Source organism: Bombina bombina, chromosome 7 (assembly GCF_027579735.1).
Source record: "Bombina bombina isolate aBomBom1 chromosome 7, aBomBom1.pri, whole genome shotgun sequence".
Taxonomy (NCBI): Eukaryota; Metazoa; Chordata; class Amphibia; order Anura; family Bombinatoridae; genus Bombina; species Bombina bombina.
Window position 1 is genome coordinate 241,419,251 of NC_069505.1, and position 20,510 is coordinate 241,439,760.

Genomic DNA, 20,510 nt, shown 5'->3' on the forward strand with positions numbered 1-20,510 from the left:
CGCTGTCAGCTCCATACTCTCTGCATATATATATGTGTGTGTGTGTGTCACGCTGTCAGCTCCATACTCTCTGCATATATATATGTGTGTGTGTGTGTGTCACGCTGTCAGCTCCATACTCTCTGCATATATATATGTGTGTGTGTCACGCTGTCAGCTCCATACTCTCTGCATATATATGTGTGTGTGTGTGTGTGTCACGCTGTCAGCTCCATACTTTCTGCATATATATATGTGTGTGTGTGTGTCACGCTGTCCGCTCCATACTCTCTGCATATATATGTGTGTGTGTGTGTCACGCTGTCAGCTCCATACTCTCTGCATATATATATGTGTGTGTGTGTGTGTGTGTGTCACGCTGTCAGCTCCATACTCTCTGCATATATATGTGTGTGTGTGTGTGTCACGCTGTCAGCTCCATACTCTCTGCATATATGTGGGTGTGTGTGTGTCACGCTGTCAGCTCCATACTCTCTGCATATATATATATATATATATATGTGTGTGTGTGTGTGTGTGTCACGCTGTGAGCTCCATACTCTCTGCAAATATATGTGTGTGTGTCACGCTGTCAGCTCCATACTCTCTGCATATATATGTGTGTGTGCGTGTCACGCTGTCAGCTCCATACTCTCTGCATATATATGTGTGTGTGTGTGTCACGCTGTCAGCTCCATACTCTCTGCATATATATATATATATATATATATATATGTGTGTGTGTGTGTGTGTGTGTGTGTCACGCTGTCAGCTCCATACTCTCTGCATATATATGTGTGTGCATCACGCTGTCAGCTCCATACTCTCTGCATATATATGTGTGTGTGTGTGTCACGCTGTCAGCTCCATACTCTCTGCATATATATGTGTGTGTGTGTGTGTGTCACGCCGTCAGCTCCATACTCTCTGCATATATATGTGTGTGTGTGTCACGCTGTCAGCTCCATACTCTCTGCATATATATGTGTGTGTGTGTGTGTGTGTGTCACGCTGTCAGCTCCATACTCTCTGCATATATATGTGTGTGTGTGTGTGTGTCACGCTGTCAGCTCCATACTCTCTGCATATATATGTGTGTGTGTGTATGTGTCATGCTGTCAGCTGCATACCCTCTGCATATATATGTGTGTGTGTGTGTGTCACGCTGTCAGCTCCATACTCTCTGCATATATATGTGTGTGTGTCACGCTGTCAGCTCCATACTCTCTGCATATATATGTGTGTGTCACGCTGTCAGCTCCATACTCTCTGCAAATATATGTGTGTGTGTGTTTGTGTCACGCTGTCAGCTCCATACTCTCTGCATATATATATATATGTGTGTGTGTGTGTGTGTCACGCTGTCAGCTCCATACTCTCTGCAAATATATGTGTGTGTGTGTGTGTGTCACGCTGCCAGCTCCATACTCTCAGCATATATATGTGTGTGTGTCACGCTGTCAGCTCCATACTCTCTGCATATATATGTGTGTGTCACGCTGTCAGCTCCATACTCTCTGCAAATATATGTGTGTGTGTGTGTGTGTGTCACGCTGTCAGCTCCATACTCTCTGCATATATATGTGTGTGTGTCACGCTGTCAGCTCCATACTCTCTGCATATATATGTGTGTGTGTGTGTGTCACGCTGTCAGCTCCATACTCTCTGCATATATATGTGTGTGTGTGTCACGCTGTCAGCTCCATACTCTCTGCATATATATGTGTGTGTGTGTCACGCTGTCAGCTCCATACTCTCTGCATATATATATATGTGTGTGTGTGTGTCACGCTGTCAGATCCATACTCTCTGCATATATATATATATGTGTGTGTGTGTGTGTCACGCTGTCAGATCCATACTCTCTGCATATATATGTGTGTGTGTCACGCTGTCAGCTCCATACTCTCTGCATATATATATATATGTGTGTGTGTTTCACGCTGTCAGCTCCATACTCTCTGCATATATATATGTGTGTGTGTGTGTGTCACCCTGTCAGCTCCATACTTTCTGCATATATATGTGTGTGTGTGTGTCACGCTGCCAACTCCATACTCTCTGCATATATATGTGTGTGTGTGTGTCACGCTATCAGCTCCATACTCTCTGCATATATATATGTGTGTGTGTCACCCTGTCAGCTCCATACTCTCTGCATATATATATATGTGTGTGTGTGTGTGTCACGCTGCCAACTCCATACTCTCAGCATATATATGTGTGTGTGTGTGTGTCACGCTGTCAGCTCCATACTCTCTGCATATATATGTGTGTGTGTGTGTGTGTGTCACGCTATCAGCTCCATACTCTCTGCATATATATATGTGTGTGTGTGTGTGTGTGTCACGCTGTCAGCTCCATACTCTCTGCATATATATATGTGTGTGTGTCACGCTGTCAGCTCCATACTCTCTGCATATATGTGTGTGTGTGTCACGCTGTCAGCTCCATACTCTCTGCATATATATGTGTGTGTGTGTGTATGTGTGTCACGCTGTCAGCTCCATACTCTCTGCATATATATATGTGTGTGTGTGTGTGTGTGTCACGCTGTCAGCTCCATTCTCTCTGCATATATATGTGTGTGTGTGTCACGCTGTCAGCTCCATACTCTCTGCATATATATATGTGTGTGTGTGTGTGTGTGTCACGCTGTCAGCTCCATACTCTCTGCATATATATGTGTGTGTGTCACGCCGTCAGCTCCATACTCTCTGCATATATATGTGTGTGTGTGTGTGTCACGCTGTCAGCTCCATTCTCTCTGCATATATATGTGTGTGTGTGTGTGTCACGCTGTCAGCTCCATTCTCTCTGCATATATATGTGTGTGTGTGTGTGTGTCACGCTGTCAGCTCCATTCTCTCTGCATATATATGTGTGTGTGTGTCACGCTGTGAGCTCCATACTCTCTGCATATATATATGTGTGTGTGTATGTGTCACGCTGTCAACTCCATACTCTCTGCATATATATGTGTGTGTGTGTGTCACGCTTTCAGCTCCATACTCTCTGCATATATATGTGTGTGTGTGTGTGTGTGTCACGGTGTCAGCTCCATACTCTGTGTGTGTGTTTGTATATATATGTATATACTGTATATATGTATGTGTGTCATGCTGTCAACTACATATATGTAATCCTTAATTAATACTGCGTCAGACCTCACACAACTGTTTAAGTGCACAATAGGAGCTCATTATAAAAATGATTATTTGGAATATATGCAGATTACTCACCGTGTGCAGCTGCCTCAGGGTTTCTACGTATCTGTAAACAGACAAAGTGTCATTAGCTTTATAGCTGCACATTAACGCATTAGAAAATCTGTAGATTCACCTTACGGCAGGGCAATTTATAAAGGACATAATGGGCTTTCTGTGGATCTCTCTGATTAATAATATAGAAGTCTAGTCTAGGGGATATGACACAGGCCAGGTGTGTGTGCACGCACATGTGTACTGAGTCTATATTGAAATTTGTGTATATGTGTGTGTACGCACGTGTTATATGTATATATACACACACATATATATATATATATATATATATATATATATATATATACCACACACTGACCTGGGATCTAGGAAACACACAGTCCTCAAAGCTGGAAACACTACACAGGGTAGTAGCTTTATAAAATACAATCTATTTATTATCAGAACTTTCAAACTTTCAGCCAGATTACGAGTTTTGTGTTATCAGTGGCTCGGTAAAAACTTGCAAGTTATTGCCACTGCTCACCTTTAATAGCGCTGCTATTACAGGTTTGCAAAAACCCGGCGTTTGCAGGCGATATGGCTGCATTGAGCTCCATATCGCACACAAATACCAGGGCTGCTTGAGCTGCTGTTACGTGCTCGTGCACAATTTCCCCATAGACATCAATGGGGAGAGCCGGCTTTAAAAAAGCCTAACACCTGCAATAACGGAGCGTAAAGCTCCGTAACGCAGCCCCATTGATCCTTATGGGGAAAGAAATATGTACGTTTACACCTAACACCCTAATATAAACCCTGAGTATAAACACCCCTAATCTGCTGCCCCTAACATCCTCAATACCTACATTACACTTATTAACCCCTAATCTGCCGCCCCCAACGTCGCTGCTGCCACTATAATAAAGTTATTAACCCCTAAACCTCTGGCCTCCAACATCACTAAATAAATATATTAAACCCTAAACCTAACCCTAAGTCTATCCCTAACCCTAACCCCCACTAACTTTAATATAATTAAAATAAATATAAATAAAACTTACTATCATTACCTAAAAAATTCCTATTTAAAACTAAAATACTTACCTATAAAATAAACCCTAAGCTAGCTACAATATAACTAATAGTTATATTGTAGCTATCTTAGGTTTTATTTCACAGGTAAGTTTGTATTTATTTTAACTAGGTAGACTAATTAGTAAATAGTTATTAACTATTTATTAACTACCTAGCTAAAACAAATACAAAGTTACCTGTGAAATAAAACCTAACCTGAGTTACACTAACACCTAACATTACACTAAAATTAAATAAAATTACATTGATTAAATACAATTAACTAAATTACAACAACAAAAAACACACACACACACACTAAATTACACAAAATAAAAAAGAAATTATCAAATATAACTAATAACACCTAAATAACTAATTACACCTAATCTAATAGCCCTATCAAAATAAAAAAGCCCCCCCCCCCCCCAAATAAAAAACCCTAGCCTACACTAAACTGCCAACAGCCGTTGAAAGGGCCTTTTGCGGGGCATTGCACCAAATAAATCAGCTCTTTTACCCTGTAAAAATAAATACAACCAACCCTCCAAAAGTAAAACCCACCACCCACACAACCAACCCCCCAAATAAAATACTATCTAAATAAACCTAAGCTCCCCATTGCCCTGAAAAGGGCATTTGGATGGGCATTGCCCTTAAAAGGGCATTCAGCTTTTACATTGCCCAAAGTCCATAAGCTAAAAATAAAACCCACCCAATAAACCCTTAATAAAACACTAAGCCCCGAAGATCCACTTACAGTTTTTGGAGACCGGACATCCATCCTCATCCAGCCAATAGAATGCGAGCTCAATCCTATTGGCTGATTGGATCGGCCAATAGGATTGAAGCTCAATCCTATTGACTGATTGCATCAGCCAATAGGATTTTTTACCCTTTAATTCTGATTGGCTGATAGAATTCTATCAGATAATCGGAATTCAAGGGATGCCATCTTGGATGACGCCCCTTAAAGGGAACCTTCAGTGTACGGCTGGGACCGTATGAAGAGGATGCTCCGCGCCGGATGTCTTGAAGATGGAGCCGCTCCGTGTTGGAAGGATGAAGATAGAAGATGCCGTCTGGATGAAGACTTCTGCCCGCCTGGAGGACGACTTGTTGCCGCTTGGATGAAGACTTCTCCTGGCTTCGTTGAGGACTTCTGCCCGCTTGGATGAAGACTTCTCCCGGCTGGATGAGGATGGATGTCCGGTCTTCAAAAACTGTAAGTGGATCTTCGGGGTTAGTGTTAGGTTTTATTAAGGATTTATTGGGTGGGTTTTATTTTTAGCTTAGGGACTTTGGGCAATGTAAAAGAGCTGAATGCCCTTTTAAGGGCAATTCCCATCCAAATGCCCTTTTCAGGGCAATGGGGAGCTTAGGTTTATTAAATTAGGATTTTATTTGGGGGGTTGGTTGTGTGGGTGGTGGGTTGTTTGTATTTACTTTTACAGGTAAGAGAGCTGATTTCTTTGTGGCAATGCCCCGCAAAAGGCCCTTTTTAAGAGCTATTGGCAGTTTAGTGTAGGCTAGGTTTTTTTTTATTTTGATAGGGCTATTAGATTAGGTGTGATTAGTTTAGATAACTAATCTACCTAGTTAAAATAAATACAAACTTAGCTGTGAAATAAAAATAAAACATAAGCTAGATACCAATGTAACTATTAGTTATATAGTAGCTAGCATAGGCCTAGATTTGGAGTTTTGTCGGTAACGACCCGCGTAGCTAACGCCGGCTTTTTTCTGGCCGCACCATAAAAATAACTCTGGTATTGAGAGTCCACATAAAGGCTGCGTTAGGCTCCAAAAAAGGAGCGTAGAGCATTTTTAACGCAGCTTCAACTCTCGATACCAGAGTTGCTTACGCAAGCGGCCAGCCTCAAAAACGTGCTCGTGCACGATTCCCCCATAGAAAATAATGGGGCTGTTTGAGCTGAAAAAAAACCTAACACCTGCAAAAAAGCCACGTTCAGCTCCTAACGCAGCCCCATTGTTTGCTATGCGGAAACACTTCCTACGTCTGCACCTAACACTCTAACATGTACCCCGAGTCTAAACACCCCTAGCCTTACAATTATTAACCCCTAATCTGCCGCCCCCGCTATCGCTGACCACTGCATATTATTATTAACCCCTAATCTGCCGCTCCGTTAACCGCCGCTACTTACATTATCCCTATGTACCCCAAATCTGCTGCCCTAACATCGCCGACCCCTATATTATATTTATTAACCCCTAATCTGCCCCCCCACAACGTCGCCTCCACCTGCCTACACTTATTAACCCCTAATCTGCCGAGCGGACCGCACCGCTATTATAATAAAGTTATTAACCCCTAATCCGCCTCACTAACCCTATAATAAATAGTATTAACCCCTAATCTGCCCTCCCTAACATCGCCGACACCTAACTTCAATTATTAACCCCTAATCTGCCGACTGGAGCTCACCGCTATTCTAATAAATGTATTAACCCCTAAAGCTAAGTCTAACCCTAACACTAACACCCCCTAAATTAAATATAATTTTAATCTAACGAAATTCATTAACTCTTATTAAATAAATTATTCCTATTTAAAGCTAAATACTTACCTGTAAAATAAATCCTAATATAGCTACAATATAAATTATTATTATATTATAGCTATTTTAGGATTAATATTTATTTTACAGGTAACTTTGTATTTATTTTAACCAGGTACAATAGCTATTAAATAGTTAAGAACTATTTAATAGCTAAAATAGTTAAAATAATTTCAAAATTACCTGTAAAATAAATCCTAACCTAAGTTACAATTAAACCTAACACTACACTATCAATAAATTAATTAAATAAAATACCTATAATTATCTACAATTAAACCTAACACTACACTATCAATAAATAAATTAAATACAATACCTACAAATAACTACAATGAAATAAACTATCTAAAGTACAAAAAATAAAAAAGAACTAAGTTACAAAAAATAAAAAAATATTTACAAACATAAGAAAAATATTACAACAATTTTAAACTAATTACACCTACTCTAAGCCCCCTAATAAAATAACAAAGCCCCCCAAAATAAAAAAATGCCCTACCCTATTCTAAATTACTAAAGTTCAAAGCTCTTTTACCTTACCAGCCCTGAACAGGGCCCTTTGCGGGGCATGCCCCAAGAAGTTCAGCTCTTTTGCCTGTAAAAAAAAACATACAATACCCCCCCCCCCAACATTACAACCCACCACCCACATACCCCTAATCTAACCCAAACCCCCCTTAAATAAACCTAACACTAAGCCCCTGAAGATCTTCCTACCTTATCTTAACCATACCAGGTTCACCGATCGATCCAGAAGAGCTCCTCCGATGTCCTGATCCAAGCCCAAGCGGGGGGCTGAAGAGGTCCATGATCCGGCTGAAGTCTTCATCCAAGCGGGGCAGAAGAGGTCTTCCATCCGATTGAAGTCTTCATCCAAGCGGGATCTTCTATGGTCATCCATCCGGAGCGGAGCGGCAGGATCCTGAAGACCTCCGACGCGGAACATCCATCCTGGCCGACGACTGAACGACGAATGACGGTTCCTTTAAATGACGTCATCCAAGATGGCGTCCCTCGAATTCCGATTGGCTGATAGGATTCTATCAGCCAATCGGAATTAAGGTAGGAATATTCTGATTGGCTGATGGAATCAGCCAATCAGAATCAAGTTCAATCCGATTGGCTGATCCAATCAGCCAATCAGATTGAGCTTGCATTCTATTGGCTGTTCCGATCAGCCAATAGAATGCAAGCTCAATCTGATTGGCTGATTGGATCAGCCAATCGGATTGAACTTGATTCTGATTGGCTGATTCCATCAGCCAATCAGAATATTCCTACCGGTCGTCATCGGATGAAGATAGAAGATGCCGCTTGGATCAAGATGGTTGCCGGTCTGGATCGCCTCTTCTTCCCGGATAGGATGAAGACTTTGGAGCCTCTTCTGGACCTCTTCAGCCACCGGATGATGGATCGCCAGCCCCCGCTTGGGTTGGATGAAGATTTTGGAGCCAGGACGGATCGGTGATACCTGGTGAGGTGAAGACAAGGTAGGATGATCTTCAGGGGCTTAGTGTTACGTTTATTTAAGGGGGGTTTGGGTTAGATTAGGGGTATGTGGGTGGTGGGTTGTAATGTTGGGGGGGGTATTGTATGTTTTTTTTTACAGGCAAAAGAGCTGAACTTCTTGGGGCATGCCCAGCAAAGGGCCCTGTTCAGGGCTGGTAAGGTAAAAGAGCTTTGAACTTTAGTAATTTAGAATAGGGTAGGGCATTTTTTATTTTGGGGGTCTTTGTTATTTTATTAGGGGGCTTAGAGTAGGTTTAATTAGTTTAAAATTGTTGTAATATTTTTCTTATGTTTGTAAATATTTTTTTATTTTTTGTAACTTAGTTCTTTTTTATTTTTTGTACTTTAGTTAGTTTATTTCATTGTAGTTATTTGTAGGAATTGTATTTAATTTATTTATTGATAGTGTAGTGTTAGGTTTAATTGCAGGTAATCGTAGGTATTTTATTTAATTAATTTAATGATAGTATAGTGTTAGGTTTAATTGTAACTTAGGTTAGGATTTATTTTACAGGTAATTTTGTAATTATTTTAACTAGGTAACTATTAAATAGTTATTAACTATTTAATAGCTATTGTACATGGTTAAAATAATTACAAAGTTGCCTGTAAAATAAATATTAATCCTAAAATAGCTATAATATAATTATAATTTATATTGTAGCTATATTAGGATTTATTTTACAGGTAAGTATTTAGCTTTAAATAGGAATAATTTATTTAATAAGAGATAATTAATTTCGTTAGATGAAAATTATATTTAACTTAGGGGGGTGTTAGTGTTAGGGTTAGACTTAGCTTTAGGGGTTAATACATTTATTAGAATAGCGGTGAGCTCCAGTCGGCAGATTAGGGGTTAATAATTGAAGTTAGGTGTCGGCGATGTTAGGGAGGGCAGATTAGGGGTTAATACTATTTATTATAGGGTTAGTGAGGCGGATTAGGGGTTAATAACTTTATTATAGTAGCGCTCAGGTCCGGTCGGCAGATTAGGGGTTAATAAGTGTAGGCAGGTGGATGCGACGTTGAGGGGGGCAGATTAGGGGTTAATAAATATAATATAGGGGTCGGCGGTGTTAGGGGCAGCAGATTAGGGGTACATAAGTATAACATAGGTGGCGGTCGGCAGATTAGGGGTTAAAAAAATGTAATCGAGTGGCGGCGATGTGGGGGGACCTCAGTTTAGGGGTACATAGGTAGTTTATGGGTGTTAGTGTACTTTAGAGTACAGTAGTTAAGAGCTTTATAAACCGGCGTTAGCCCAGAAAGCTCTTAACTACTGACTTTTTTCCTGCGGCTGGAGTTTTGTCGTTAGATGTCTAACGCTCACTTCAGACACGACTCTAAATACCGGAGTTAGAAAAATCCAATTGAAAAGATAGGATACGCAATTTACGTAAGGGGATCTGCGGTATGGAAAAGTCGCGGCTGAAAAGTGAGCGTTAGACCCTATTTTGAGTGACTCCAAATACCGGAGGTAGCCTAAAACCAGCGTTAGGAGCCTCCAAATCTAGGCCTTAGTTTTTATTTTACAGGTAAGTATTTATTTAGTTTTAAATGGGAATAATTTAGGTATTAATTGTAATTTTTATTTGTAATTATTTTAATTAGGTTAAAGTTAGTGGGTGTTAGGGTTAGGGTTAGACTTAGGGTTAGGTGTTAATTTTAGTATAGTGGCGGCGACATTAGGGTCAGCAGATTAGAGGTTAATAAGTTTAGTTAGGTGGCTGCAATTTTGGGGCAGCAGATTAGGGGTTAATAATATTTAACTAGTGTTTGTGTTGCGGGAGTGCGGAGGTTTAGGGGTTAATACATTTTCTTAGTGGTGGCGATGTCTGGAGGGGCAGATTAGGGGTTAATAATTTATTTTAGTGTTTGTGATGCAGGAGGGCCTCGGTTTAGGGGTTAATAGGTATTTTATGGGTGTTAGTGTACTTTTTAGCACTTTAGTTATGAGTTTTATGCTACAGCTCTGTAACATAAAACCCATAACTACTGACTTTCAGGTGGCGGTACAGATCTTTTTGGCCGGACAGGCAAACTCGTAATACCAGCGCTATGGAAGTCCCATTGAAAAAGGACTTTTTGAAAGATGCGGTAGTAACGTTGCATTACGGCCAAAAAGGTGTGCGGTACAGCTATACCTACAACACCTGTAATACCAGCGCTTCTTTTTCACCATAACGCAAAACTCGTAATCTAGCTGCGAGTTTGTCTTTTAGAGATAATTCCTATCTGTCTCTCAGGAGAGTGTTTGCAGTTTCCCTTTACTGCTGGCAAAAATCTACCTCTCAATCCCTGACTGGGGATTTTATTAGCACCTGCTGTCAATTACCACATGCAGTTGAGTAGCTAGCTGAGTCAGACAGAATTCCTGGACTGGACTTTTTGACATGATATGCTACCTGCAAACTGCGGGGTGGAGCCCTGGCCCGCCCTACTCTCCAAATGCTCCAGCCCAGGGACCCAGAAATAAATCACATATTTTCTCTATGTGGTAAACAAACATAACAATTCTCCCTGGGGTTGTCAGAGATGCCTTGGGTTCTGTCACACATCCTCCCCCCAGCTCAGACCTAGTGGGGTGAGCGACCATGACCAAAAGGGTATGCATACGTGAAAGGCCATCAGCATTACCCTGTTTACTTCCTGCCCTGTGTTCTACTGAGAAGTGATAGGGTTGCAAACTAAGGAACCAGCGTGTAACTCTACTATTATTATCCTTATTTTGACTCATCCATTTGAGAGGTGCATGATTAGTAACTAGTCTAAATTTTCTGCCCAACAAATAATATTTGAGAGTTTCAACAGCCCATTTAATTGCTAGACACTCCTTTTCAACAATCCAATAGTTCTTTTCTCTAGGTTGAAGTTTCCGGCTCAGGTATAGTATTGGGTGCTCTTCACTTTGACTTTCCTGGGAAAGCATCCCAACACGGCTGAACGTTAACTCCTTAGCAATTGCTTTTGCTGAAGTAGTATGCATGGGTATTGCCTCAGGGTAACATGTAGCATAGCCTACTATTACCAATATATACTGGTGTCCCCTTGCAGACTTTACAAGAGGACCCACAAAATCCATACCAATGCGTTCAAATGGGACCTCAATTATGGGTAAGGGCACCAAGGGGCTACGGTATGCTGTAAGAGGGGCAGTTAATTGGCATTCAGGACTAGAATAATAATTTTAGATAGATGCCATTACACCTGGCCAATAAAACCTCCTAAGAATTTTCTCTCTGGTTTTTTCAATCCCCAAGTGTCCCCCAAGTATGTGGCTATGTGCCAGGTTTAATACAGTGTGTCGATATGCCTGGGGTACTAACAGATGTTTGACAGACTCCCTTTTCCCAACTCTGTACAATAAATAATTTTCTACTTCAAAGTATGGATAGGCGAGGGCTTTATCAGTATTAATGGGGGTACCATTTCTTATGGAAATATACGGCTAGATCACGAGTTTTGTCGGTAAGGCTGTGCGGTGCTAACGCTCCTTTTTTTTTTTTACCGCTCCCTTAAGCCAACGCTGGTATTATGAGTTTTCTTTAAGCCCACGTTAGCCTCAGAAAAGTGAGCGTTGAGCAAAATTTAGTTTCACATCTCACCTCGATACCAGCGTTGTTTAAGTCAGCGGTAAGCTGGCAAAACGTGCTCGTGCACGATTTCCCCATAGGAAACAATGGGGCTGAGCTGGCTGAAAAAAAAACTAAAACCTGCAAAAAAGCAGCGTTCAGCAAATAACGCAGCCCAATTGTTTCCTATGGGAAAATAAAAGTTATGTCTGCACCTAACACCCTAACATGAACCCCGAGTCTAAACACCCCTAATCTTACACTTATTAACCCCTAATCTGCTGCCCCCGACATCGTCGCCACCTGCATTATACTATTAACCCCTAATCTGCCGCTCCGGACACCGCCGCCACCTACATTATACTTATAAACCCCTAATCTGCTGCCCCCAATATCGCCAACGTCGCCGCCACTATAATAAATTTATTAAATAGTCTAACCCTAACACCCCCCTAATTTAAATATAATTTAAATAAATCTAAATAAAATAACTACAATTAATTAAATTATTCCTATTTAAAACTAAATACTTACCGATAAAATAAACCATAAGATAGCTACAATATAACTAATAGTTACATTGTAGCTAGCTTATGATTTATTTTTATTTTACAGGCAACTTTGTATTTATTTTAACTAGGTACAATAGTTATTAAATAGTTATTAACTATTTAATAGCTACCTAGTTAAAATAAATACAAAATGACCTGTAAAATAAAACCTAAATCACAATTACACCTAACACTACACTATCATTAAATAAATTACCTAAACTACCTACAATTAATTACAATTAAATTTAATAAACTAAATTACTAAATTAGAATGCAAGGTCAATTCTATTGGCTGATCCAATCAGCCAATCGGATTGAACTTCAATCCGATTGGCTGATTAAATCAACCAATCAGATTTTTCCTACCTTAGTTCCGATTGGCTGATACAATCCTATCAGCCAATCGGAATTCGAGGGAGGCCATCTTGGATTACGTCATTTAAAGGAACCATCATTCGTCGTTAGTCCATCGTGCTGGAAGGATGCTCCGCGTCGGATGTCTTCAAGATGGAGTTGCTCCTCGTCGGATGGAAGAAGATGCCACTTGGATGAAGCCTTCTGCCAGTCCGGATGTCCTCTTCTGCCCGGATAGGATGAAGACTTCTGCCGGTCTGGATGTCCTCTTCTGCCCCATCGGATGAAGACTTCTGGCCGGATCGGTTGACCACTTGTGCCCGGCTGGGTGAAGACGGCTCAAGGTAGGGTGACCTTCAAGGGGGTAGTGTTAGGTTTTATTAAGGGGGGTTTGGGTTTTAGAGTAGGGGTGTGCGGGTGGTGGGTTTTAATGTTGGGGGCGCATTGTATTTTTCTTTTACAGGTAAAAGAGCTGATTATTTTGGGGCAATGCCCCGCAAAAGGCCCTTTTAAGGGCTATTTGTAATTTAGTATAGGGTAGGGAAATTTTATTATTTTGGGGGGCTTTTTTATTTTATTAGGGGGATTAGATTAGGTGTAATTAGTTTAAAATTCTTGTAATTCTTTTTTTATTTTCTGTAATTTAGTGTTTTTTTTTCTTTCGTAATTTAGTTTATTGAATTTACTTGTAATTAATTGTAGGTAGTTTAGGTAATTTATTTAATGATAGTGTAGTGTTAGGTGTAATTGTAACTTAGGTTAGGATTTATTTTACAGGTCATTTTGTACTTTGTATTTATTTTAACTAGGTACAATAAGTTGCCTGTAAAATAAATATAAATCCTAAGCTAGCTACAAATGTAACTATTAGTTATATTGTAGCTAGCTTAGGGTTTATTTTATCGGTAAGTATTTAGTTTTAAATAGGAACAATTTATTTAATAGTAGTAAATTTATTTAGTTTTATTTAAATTATATTTAAATTAGGGGGGGTTAGGATTAGACTTCGGTTTAGGGGTTAATAAATGTATTATAGTAGCGGCGACGTTGGGGTCGGAAGATTAGGGGTTAATAAATGTAGGTAGGTGGCGGCGACGTTGGGGGGGCAGATTAGGGGTTAATAAAATTTAAATAGTGTTTGCGAGGCGGGAGTGCGGCGGTTTAGGGGTTAATACATTTATTAAAGTGGTGATGTCCGGTCGGCAGATTAGGGGTAAATAATTGTAGGTAGGTGGCGGCGACATTTGGGGCGGCAGATTAGGGGTTAATAAATATAATGTAGGTGTCGGCGATGTTAGGGGCAGCAGATTAGGGGTTCATAGGTATAATGTAGGTGGCGACGATGTTCGGTCGGCAGATTAGGGTTTACATTTTTTTATTTAGTAGTAGTTTATGAGTGTTAGTGTACTTGTTAGCACTTTAGTTAAGAGCTTTATGTTCTGGTGTTAGCCCATAAAACTCTTAACTACTGACTTTTATATGCGGTAGGAGTCTGGACAGGAGAGGGTCTACCGCTCACTTCTTCCAAGACTCGTAATAACGGTGTTAGGCAAATCTCATAGAAAAGATAGGATAAGCAATTGACGTAAGGGGATTTGCGGTAGCCTCGAGTCACGGAAGAAAAGTGAGCGGTACACCTGTACCTGCAAGACTCGTAATACCAGCGGGCGTTAAAAAGCAACGTTGGGACCTCTCAACACTGCTTTTTATGGCTAACGCTAAACTCGTAATCTAGGCGATAGTTTCTAGCCACAGCTAAAGTTGGATCCTCCCATTGTGCAGCCCTAAAGTTACTTGGGCTAACCTCTATGTCAGTTATTTCTACATCAGGTTCAGATATATTAGATTGACCTGTATTATCCTGTTCAGTGTTACCTCCAACTAGGGTTTCCATCTAGCAGGAGTTATTTTGTCTAAGTCATCCCCCAATAAATCAGAAAAGGGAAAGTCAAACAGTGCCCTCTACTGAATCCGACAAATTTTCCTCAGCAGCATCTCATAGATTCAAAAAATGGGGAAAATCTCTGCCTATTATCATTTCATGGACTAATTTATCGACTAAACCAACTCTATGATTTATAGGGCCATTTTGTGTTTCAATAAGTACTTTAGCAGTTGGATACTTATGTATGTCCCCATGGACAAAAGCAATATCTAGGTTCTGGTAATTATCAATAGGAGTATTTCTCAACAGACCTCTGTCTATGAGTGTAACCATGCTACCAGAGTTCTGCAAAGCTTTAATTTAATTTCCCTCCACTCTTACAGTGCACCAAGGGTAGCCATTTAAACAATCATTTTTGGTAATTACATATACTGAACGAGAGTACAATGAACAATTGTCTCTCATATTGCCAACATTACATTCCATAGCAACATGATTCTCAGGGCAGTCCTTTGCAAAATGTCCATACTCTTTACATTGAAAACATTTAATATTAGCATTAGACAACATCTTTGAGGCTATTGTGGACTCTTCCTGCCTCACAAAACTCTTGCCCCTTGCTGTAATATCCATTGGGTTGTAAAAACCCATCTGCTCCTCCTGATACCCCCTTTTCCCCGGAACAGTATTACCCAATTTACTGGGACTGGTTCTTCGGGGTTCTAGATCTTTCCTGGTTTGGGAATTGTAGAAACTCTCCGGCAGTCAAATAGCATTCCACCAGGGCAACTAGACCATAAGCAGTTTTAGGTTCACTGTGGCTGACCCACTGCCGCAGGGAACCGGTCCATCACGAGCTGTTCCACAATGTGACTAGAGTTGACCTCTGGCTGTAGCCATTTCCTGGCAAGATGTATCAAGTCAAACATCTGTGACCGCACGGCTTTGTCTTGACTGTAAGTAAAGGAGTGAAATCGCTGGGACCTCACTGCTGTTACTCCCAAATGGGCCAAGAATTCTGTTTTTAGCTTTTTATAGTCACTGGCCTGCTCAGGCTCCAAATCATAATATGCCTTCTGAGGTTCTCCACTCAGAAATGGCACAAGGAGGCATGCAAATTCAGACACAGGCCACCCTTCTCTTTTGGCTGTCCTTTCAAAAGCCATCAGGTAAGCCTCCACATCATCTGTAGCCACCATCTTTTGCAAATAGTTACTCACTCTCAGAGTCTTAGAACTGTGTGGTATTTCTGTAGTGCACTTGCCCAGACTCTCAGATAGGCCTCAAATCTCCTGCTGCATTGTACGTGTGATATTCTGCTGTTCCTCTCTTTGTGTTAATACCAGTTGTTGTAGTACTGCAATATTTTCTTGCTGGCTGGCAGTAGCTTGCTGCTGTGTGGCAGTGGCCTGTTGCTGTGAGGCCGTCGCCTGTAGTAAAGCTTTTACAACGTTCTCCATTTTAAGTGTGGCATTGTTCCCTTAACAGACTATCAGTGTGCTCGCCCGCTGCCTCCCCCATATGTGACCTGGGATCTTAGAAACACACAGTCCTCAAAGCTGGAAACCCCACACAAGGTTGTAGGTTTATAAAATACAGTCCGTTTATTATCAGGTCTTTCAAACTTTGTTTGTCCTTTAGAGATAAATCCTCTCAGTCTCTCAGGAGAGTGTTTGCAGTTCCCCTTTACTGCTGGCAAAAATCTACCTCTCAACCCCTGACTGGGGATTTTATTAGCACCTGCTGTCAATTACCACATGCAGGTGAGTAGCTAGCTGAGTCAGACAGAATTCCTGGACTGGACTTTTTGACATGATATGCTACCTGCAAACTGTGCGGTGGAGCATTGGCCCTCCCTACTCTCCAAATGCTCCACCCCAGGGACCCAGAAATAAATCACATATTTTCTCTATGTGGTAAACAAACATAACAATTCTCCCTGGGGTTGTCAGACCATACCCTGCACTGCAGCACTTTTGAGGGAATATAAAAACTTTCCATTACTATATATATATATATATATATATATATACACACACACTAGTTGTGGGATCCAAGCACTCACTGTTAGTGGTATAGAATGAAGAGCATTCCAACCATTGGAAGAAACAACACAGAGTTCTGCAAAAAGTGGTGCAGTATTCTTAATAAATGTTCTTTTGACCTGATGCTACTCATACTGGAGTAGGTTACCAGACTAAAAAAACAGATTGTAATGGACATTGGAGCCCTTGAACAAAACAAAATGGATACACTACGCAACGACCCTAAGGAAAACTGGCTAATGAAACTTCAAGAGAAAATTGATAAATACCAACAAGACCTAGTCAACTTCAAAAATAAGAAACAACTGGCTGTTGAGGGAGACTACAGGGAGAAAAATGTCTATGCATGGCTCACTGGAAAAACACCAAACAGAAGATTCAACAGAAATAGAGCCACAAGCAAACCGATCAACACCATTGACAGTAGTGGAGCTGATTCAAGTGACCAGGAAACTGAAAACACCAGAACCAACAGAGATAACAAGAACAGAGTAACATCCAAACCACCCACCCAGCTTCAAAAAAGGGAGGAAAGAAAGAACAAGAACCCACACCAGAAGGGGTGGAAAAACATGCATGGCCCAGAGAACATAGTGGTCAACCTCAGCTCAAGAACAATCACAGACCTGGAGAAGGAAGTCCTCAACAAAGGTCTCAGCTTTGTACCTACTCCAAAGATGTTCATTAACCATGTTGAACTTAACAGATTACAGAGACAACTCAAACTAAAGGACTTCTTCAGGACAGAACTACAGACAAGTGATAACCCATTCTACACTAAAAGCAAATTTGAACCAGTGAACACACATCCGGCCATTAGAACCTACATAAAAGTTTGCACGCAGGAAACTGAGAAGACAAGCAAAAAAGCTTAAGAATAGAAGACAAAACCTCACCATAGCACAGAGGAAAGCTCTCAAAGACCTGTCAGAAGATACCACCATTGTCATACGCCCTGCTGACAAGGGCGGGGCTATTGTTATAATGGATTACACCTATTATAGAGATGAACTCCTCACCCAACTACATGATGTCACAGTATACAAAGTACTAACTACCAATCCTACACACGTGTACAAAAGGGTGGTGGATGACATTATCAACACGGCAATCCAAAATAGGTACATTGATGAAAAACTAGGTGAATTCCTCACCACTACCTATCCAAAGTGTCACATCATATATACGGTCCCCAAGATTCACAAATCATTAACTAGCCCTCCAGGAAGACCGACAGTGTCTGCAAGGGGATCCTTATTCCAACCTATAGCCCAGTACATTGACCACTTCCTACAGCAGATGGTTAAACAAACCACATCCTTCCTTTTAGACTCAAAATCACTGATCACAACGTTGAACTCTATTGCTAACATCAAACAGGAAAGCTTCTTTGTGACTCTTGACGTCAGCAGTCTGTACACCATCATTCCCCATGATGTAGGCATTATCGCTACAAAAGAATTCCTCACCAATGACACTATGTACTGTGGCCCCCCTATTGAGTTCATCTTGGACCTGATCCATTTATGTCTAACACACAACTATTTTAAATTTGAGAACAAATTCTACTTGCAACAAATGGGCACCGCTATGGGCTCCAATATGGCACCAGCCTATGTCAATCTATTTATGGCCTGGTTTGAGGAACAGTACATCTACCCTAGAAATATGGGTACATATTGATGACATGTTCCTGATCTGGAATGGCAGTGAAGATGAACTCATACAGTGGTACAACGAAACTAATAATGCACTTCCATACGTAAAATTCAAGATGGAATATAACGAAGAGACCATCCACTTTCTGGATATTGAGATCTATAAAGACAAGACCAACACTGAAATAAGCATCGGTACAACACTCTACTCCAAACCCACAGACCGGAATTCCCTCTTAACAGCAAACTCCTACCATCCACAGGCACTCAAGAAAGGAATAATAAGATCCCAAATGTTGAGAGTGATACACAATAACAGCAGCAAAAAGAACAAAGAAACACAGCTTGAAGCTAGGAGCCAAAAATTCTTACAGAGAGGATACAAACGCACAGAAGTTGAAGTGGTCATGAAGGACACCTGGGATATGACGCAGAGTGATCTACTCAACAAGACCACTGGAGCAAAGACCAAAGAGGACCGTATGAACATGATGGTCACATTCAATCCCACCAGTAGATCTGTCCAACAAACAATAATCAAAAACTGGTTCATTTTGAACCAGGACCCTACACTTCTATTCTACAACCAACCACCACCCAGAATGGTATACAGTAGAACTAACAACCTTCAAGATGTTCTAGTCAAAACTACATTTGAACCAGATCAGGTGCACAAAGGATGGCTACCGACACCTAAGAAAGGGTGCTTCAGCTGCTGGAATTGTGTTACCTGCAACTCTTTCATTACAGGCTCTAAATTTCACCACCCTCCCAATGGAAGGACAATACAGATTCAACATAGATTGACGTGCACTACTGAATTTGTAGAGTATGTGATCATTTGTCCTTGTGGCCTGTACTATGTCAGAAAAACGAGTACGTCCTTTAGAGAGAGGCTTGCCAACCACCGCAGTGCCATTAGAAAAGCCATTAAAGAGAAGAAGAGTGAGCAACCTGTGGCACGACATTTCATGCAACAGGGCCACAGTGTAGCCATGTGGAGGTCAATCCTAATTGACTGGATACCACCCCTGAAAAGAGGAGGTAACAGGGACAATGAGCTCCTCAAAAGGGAGGCTAGATGGATACATCGACTGGAAACACTGATACCCAAGGGGCTGAACACTAGCATTGACTATGCCCTTTTCTACTAAGGTGCTGAACCTGCTCTATCCTTGAAGTACTAACTATGTATGCATGTCTCTGCATTTTGCCCTGATTTTATCCCTACCTACTCCCCTGCAACATAAATTTTGCCACGCCCCTTAGGCTACCTGCATAGCCAGTCCCTGCCTCATTGGCATACATTTCCTGTTCTAGTTTGATTTTGGGTTTCGTGTTTGGCACCCCTTGCATGCTCCATATAGTTTGCATACACACATTAACACTTTTTAATCCCTATACACTATCCACGTACTCTTCCCATCCACATACATCGCATTGTATTAGACCTAATGGTCCATCATCCCATACCCTTCCTGATCCTTTTTCATTTTTATTCTCTGTTATGTTCTCCATTGATGACATCTACTGTCACTTTCTATATGTAATTATCTTTGTATTTTCTAAAAAGTTTTGCCCATTATTAGTTCCCTTTTACACATTTCCCCACTCACTCCGGTAATTTCTATTGCCATGGCAACCCTTTGCACCAACACGCTACTCGCGTTACGTCATCTGCCGTTGACTTCTGTGGGGTATTTAAAGGCGGCGCAGAACACAATCTGCTCACCGCTGACCACTTGACACAGAGGAGTACTGAGGTGAGTCTATTAGCTCTTACTCCGCCACGCTGCCCATATATAAATATATATTTTTTTGCAGCAATTAGCCCTCGTACCATTTGGTCTTTTACATAGCACACTGCACTCAGGGGGGTGCCAAACCAATCCAGCCGTTCACACATGCTGTAACAAATGTTATGCATAACACATCGAAGATAGTGCTGTAAACACAGACCCCAGTTGATATGTTTCCTCTACGTTATTCCCTATTGCATGTACATTTTGGGATTGTGGATTACTTTAGTACGTGGACACCAATCACTTTTAACCATTGTGTAACTTGTCAGCTTTTATTGGTTTCTCTG

General features: G+C 40.9%; 1 protein-coding gene across 1 annotated transcript in view; it reads right to left on the reverse strand.

Annotated features, from left to right (window-relative positions):
• The window catches only part of FGD5 (FYVE, RhoGEF and PH domain containing 5), a 487,598-nt gene that overhangs the window by 253,077 nt on the left and 214,011 nt on the right, over positions 1-20,510 (reverse strand). Inside the window, exon 5 of the mRNA XM_053720678.1 lies at positions 3,222-3,252. Within this exon, the coding sequence (XP_053576653.1) occupies positions 3,222-3,252 (31 nt within the window). The remainder of the gene's footprint in view (positions 1-3,221; positions 3,253-20,510) is intronic.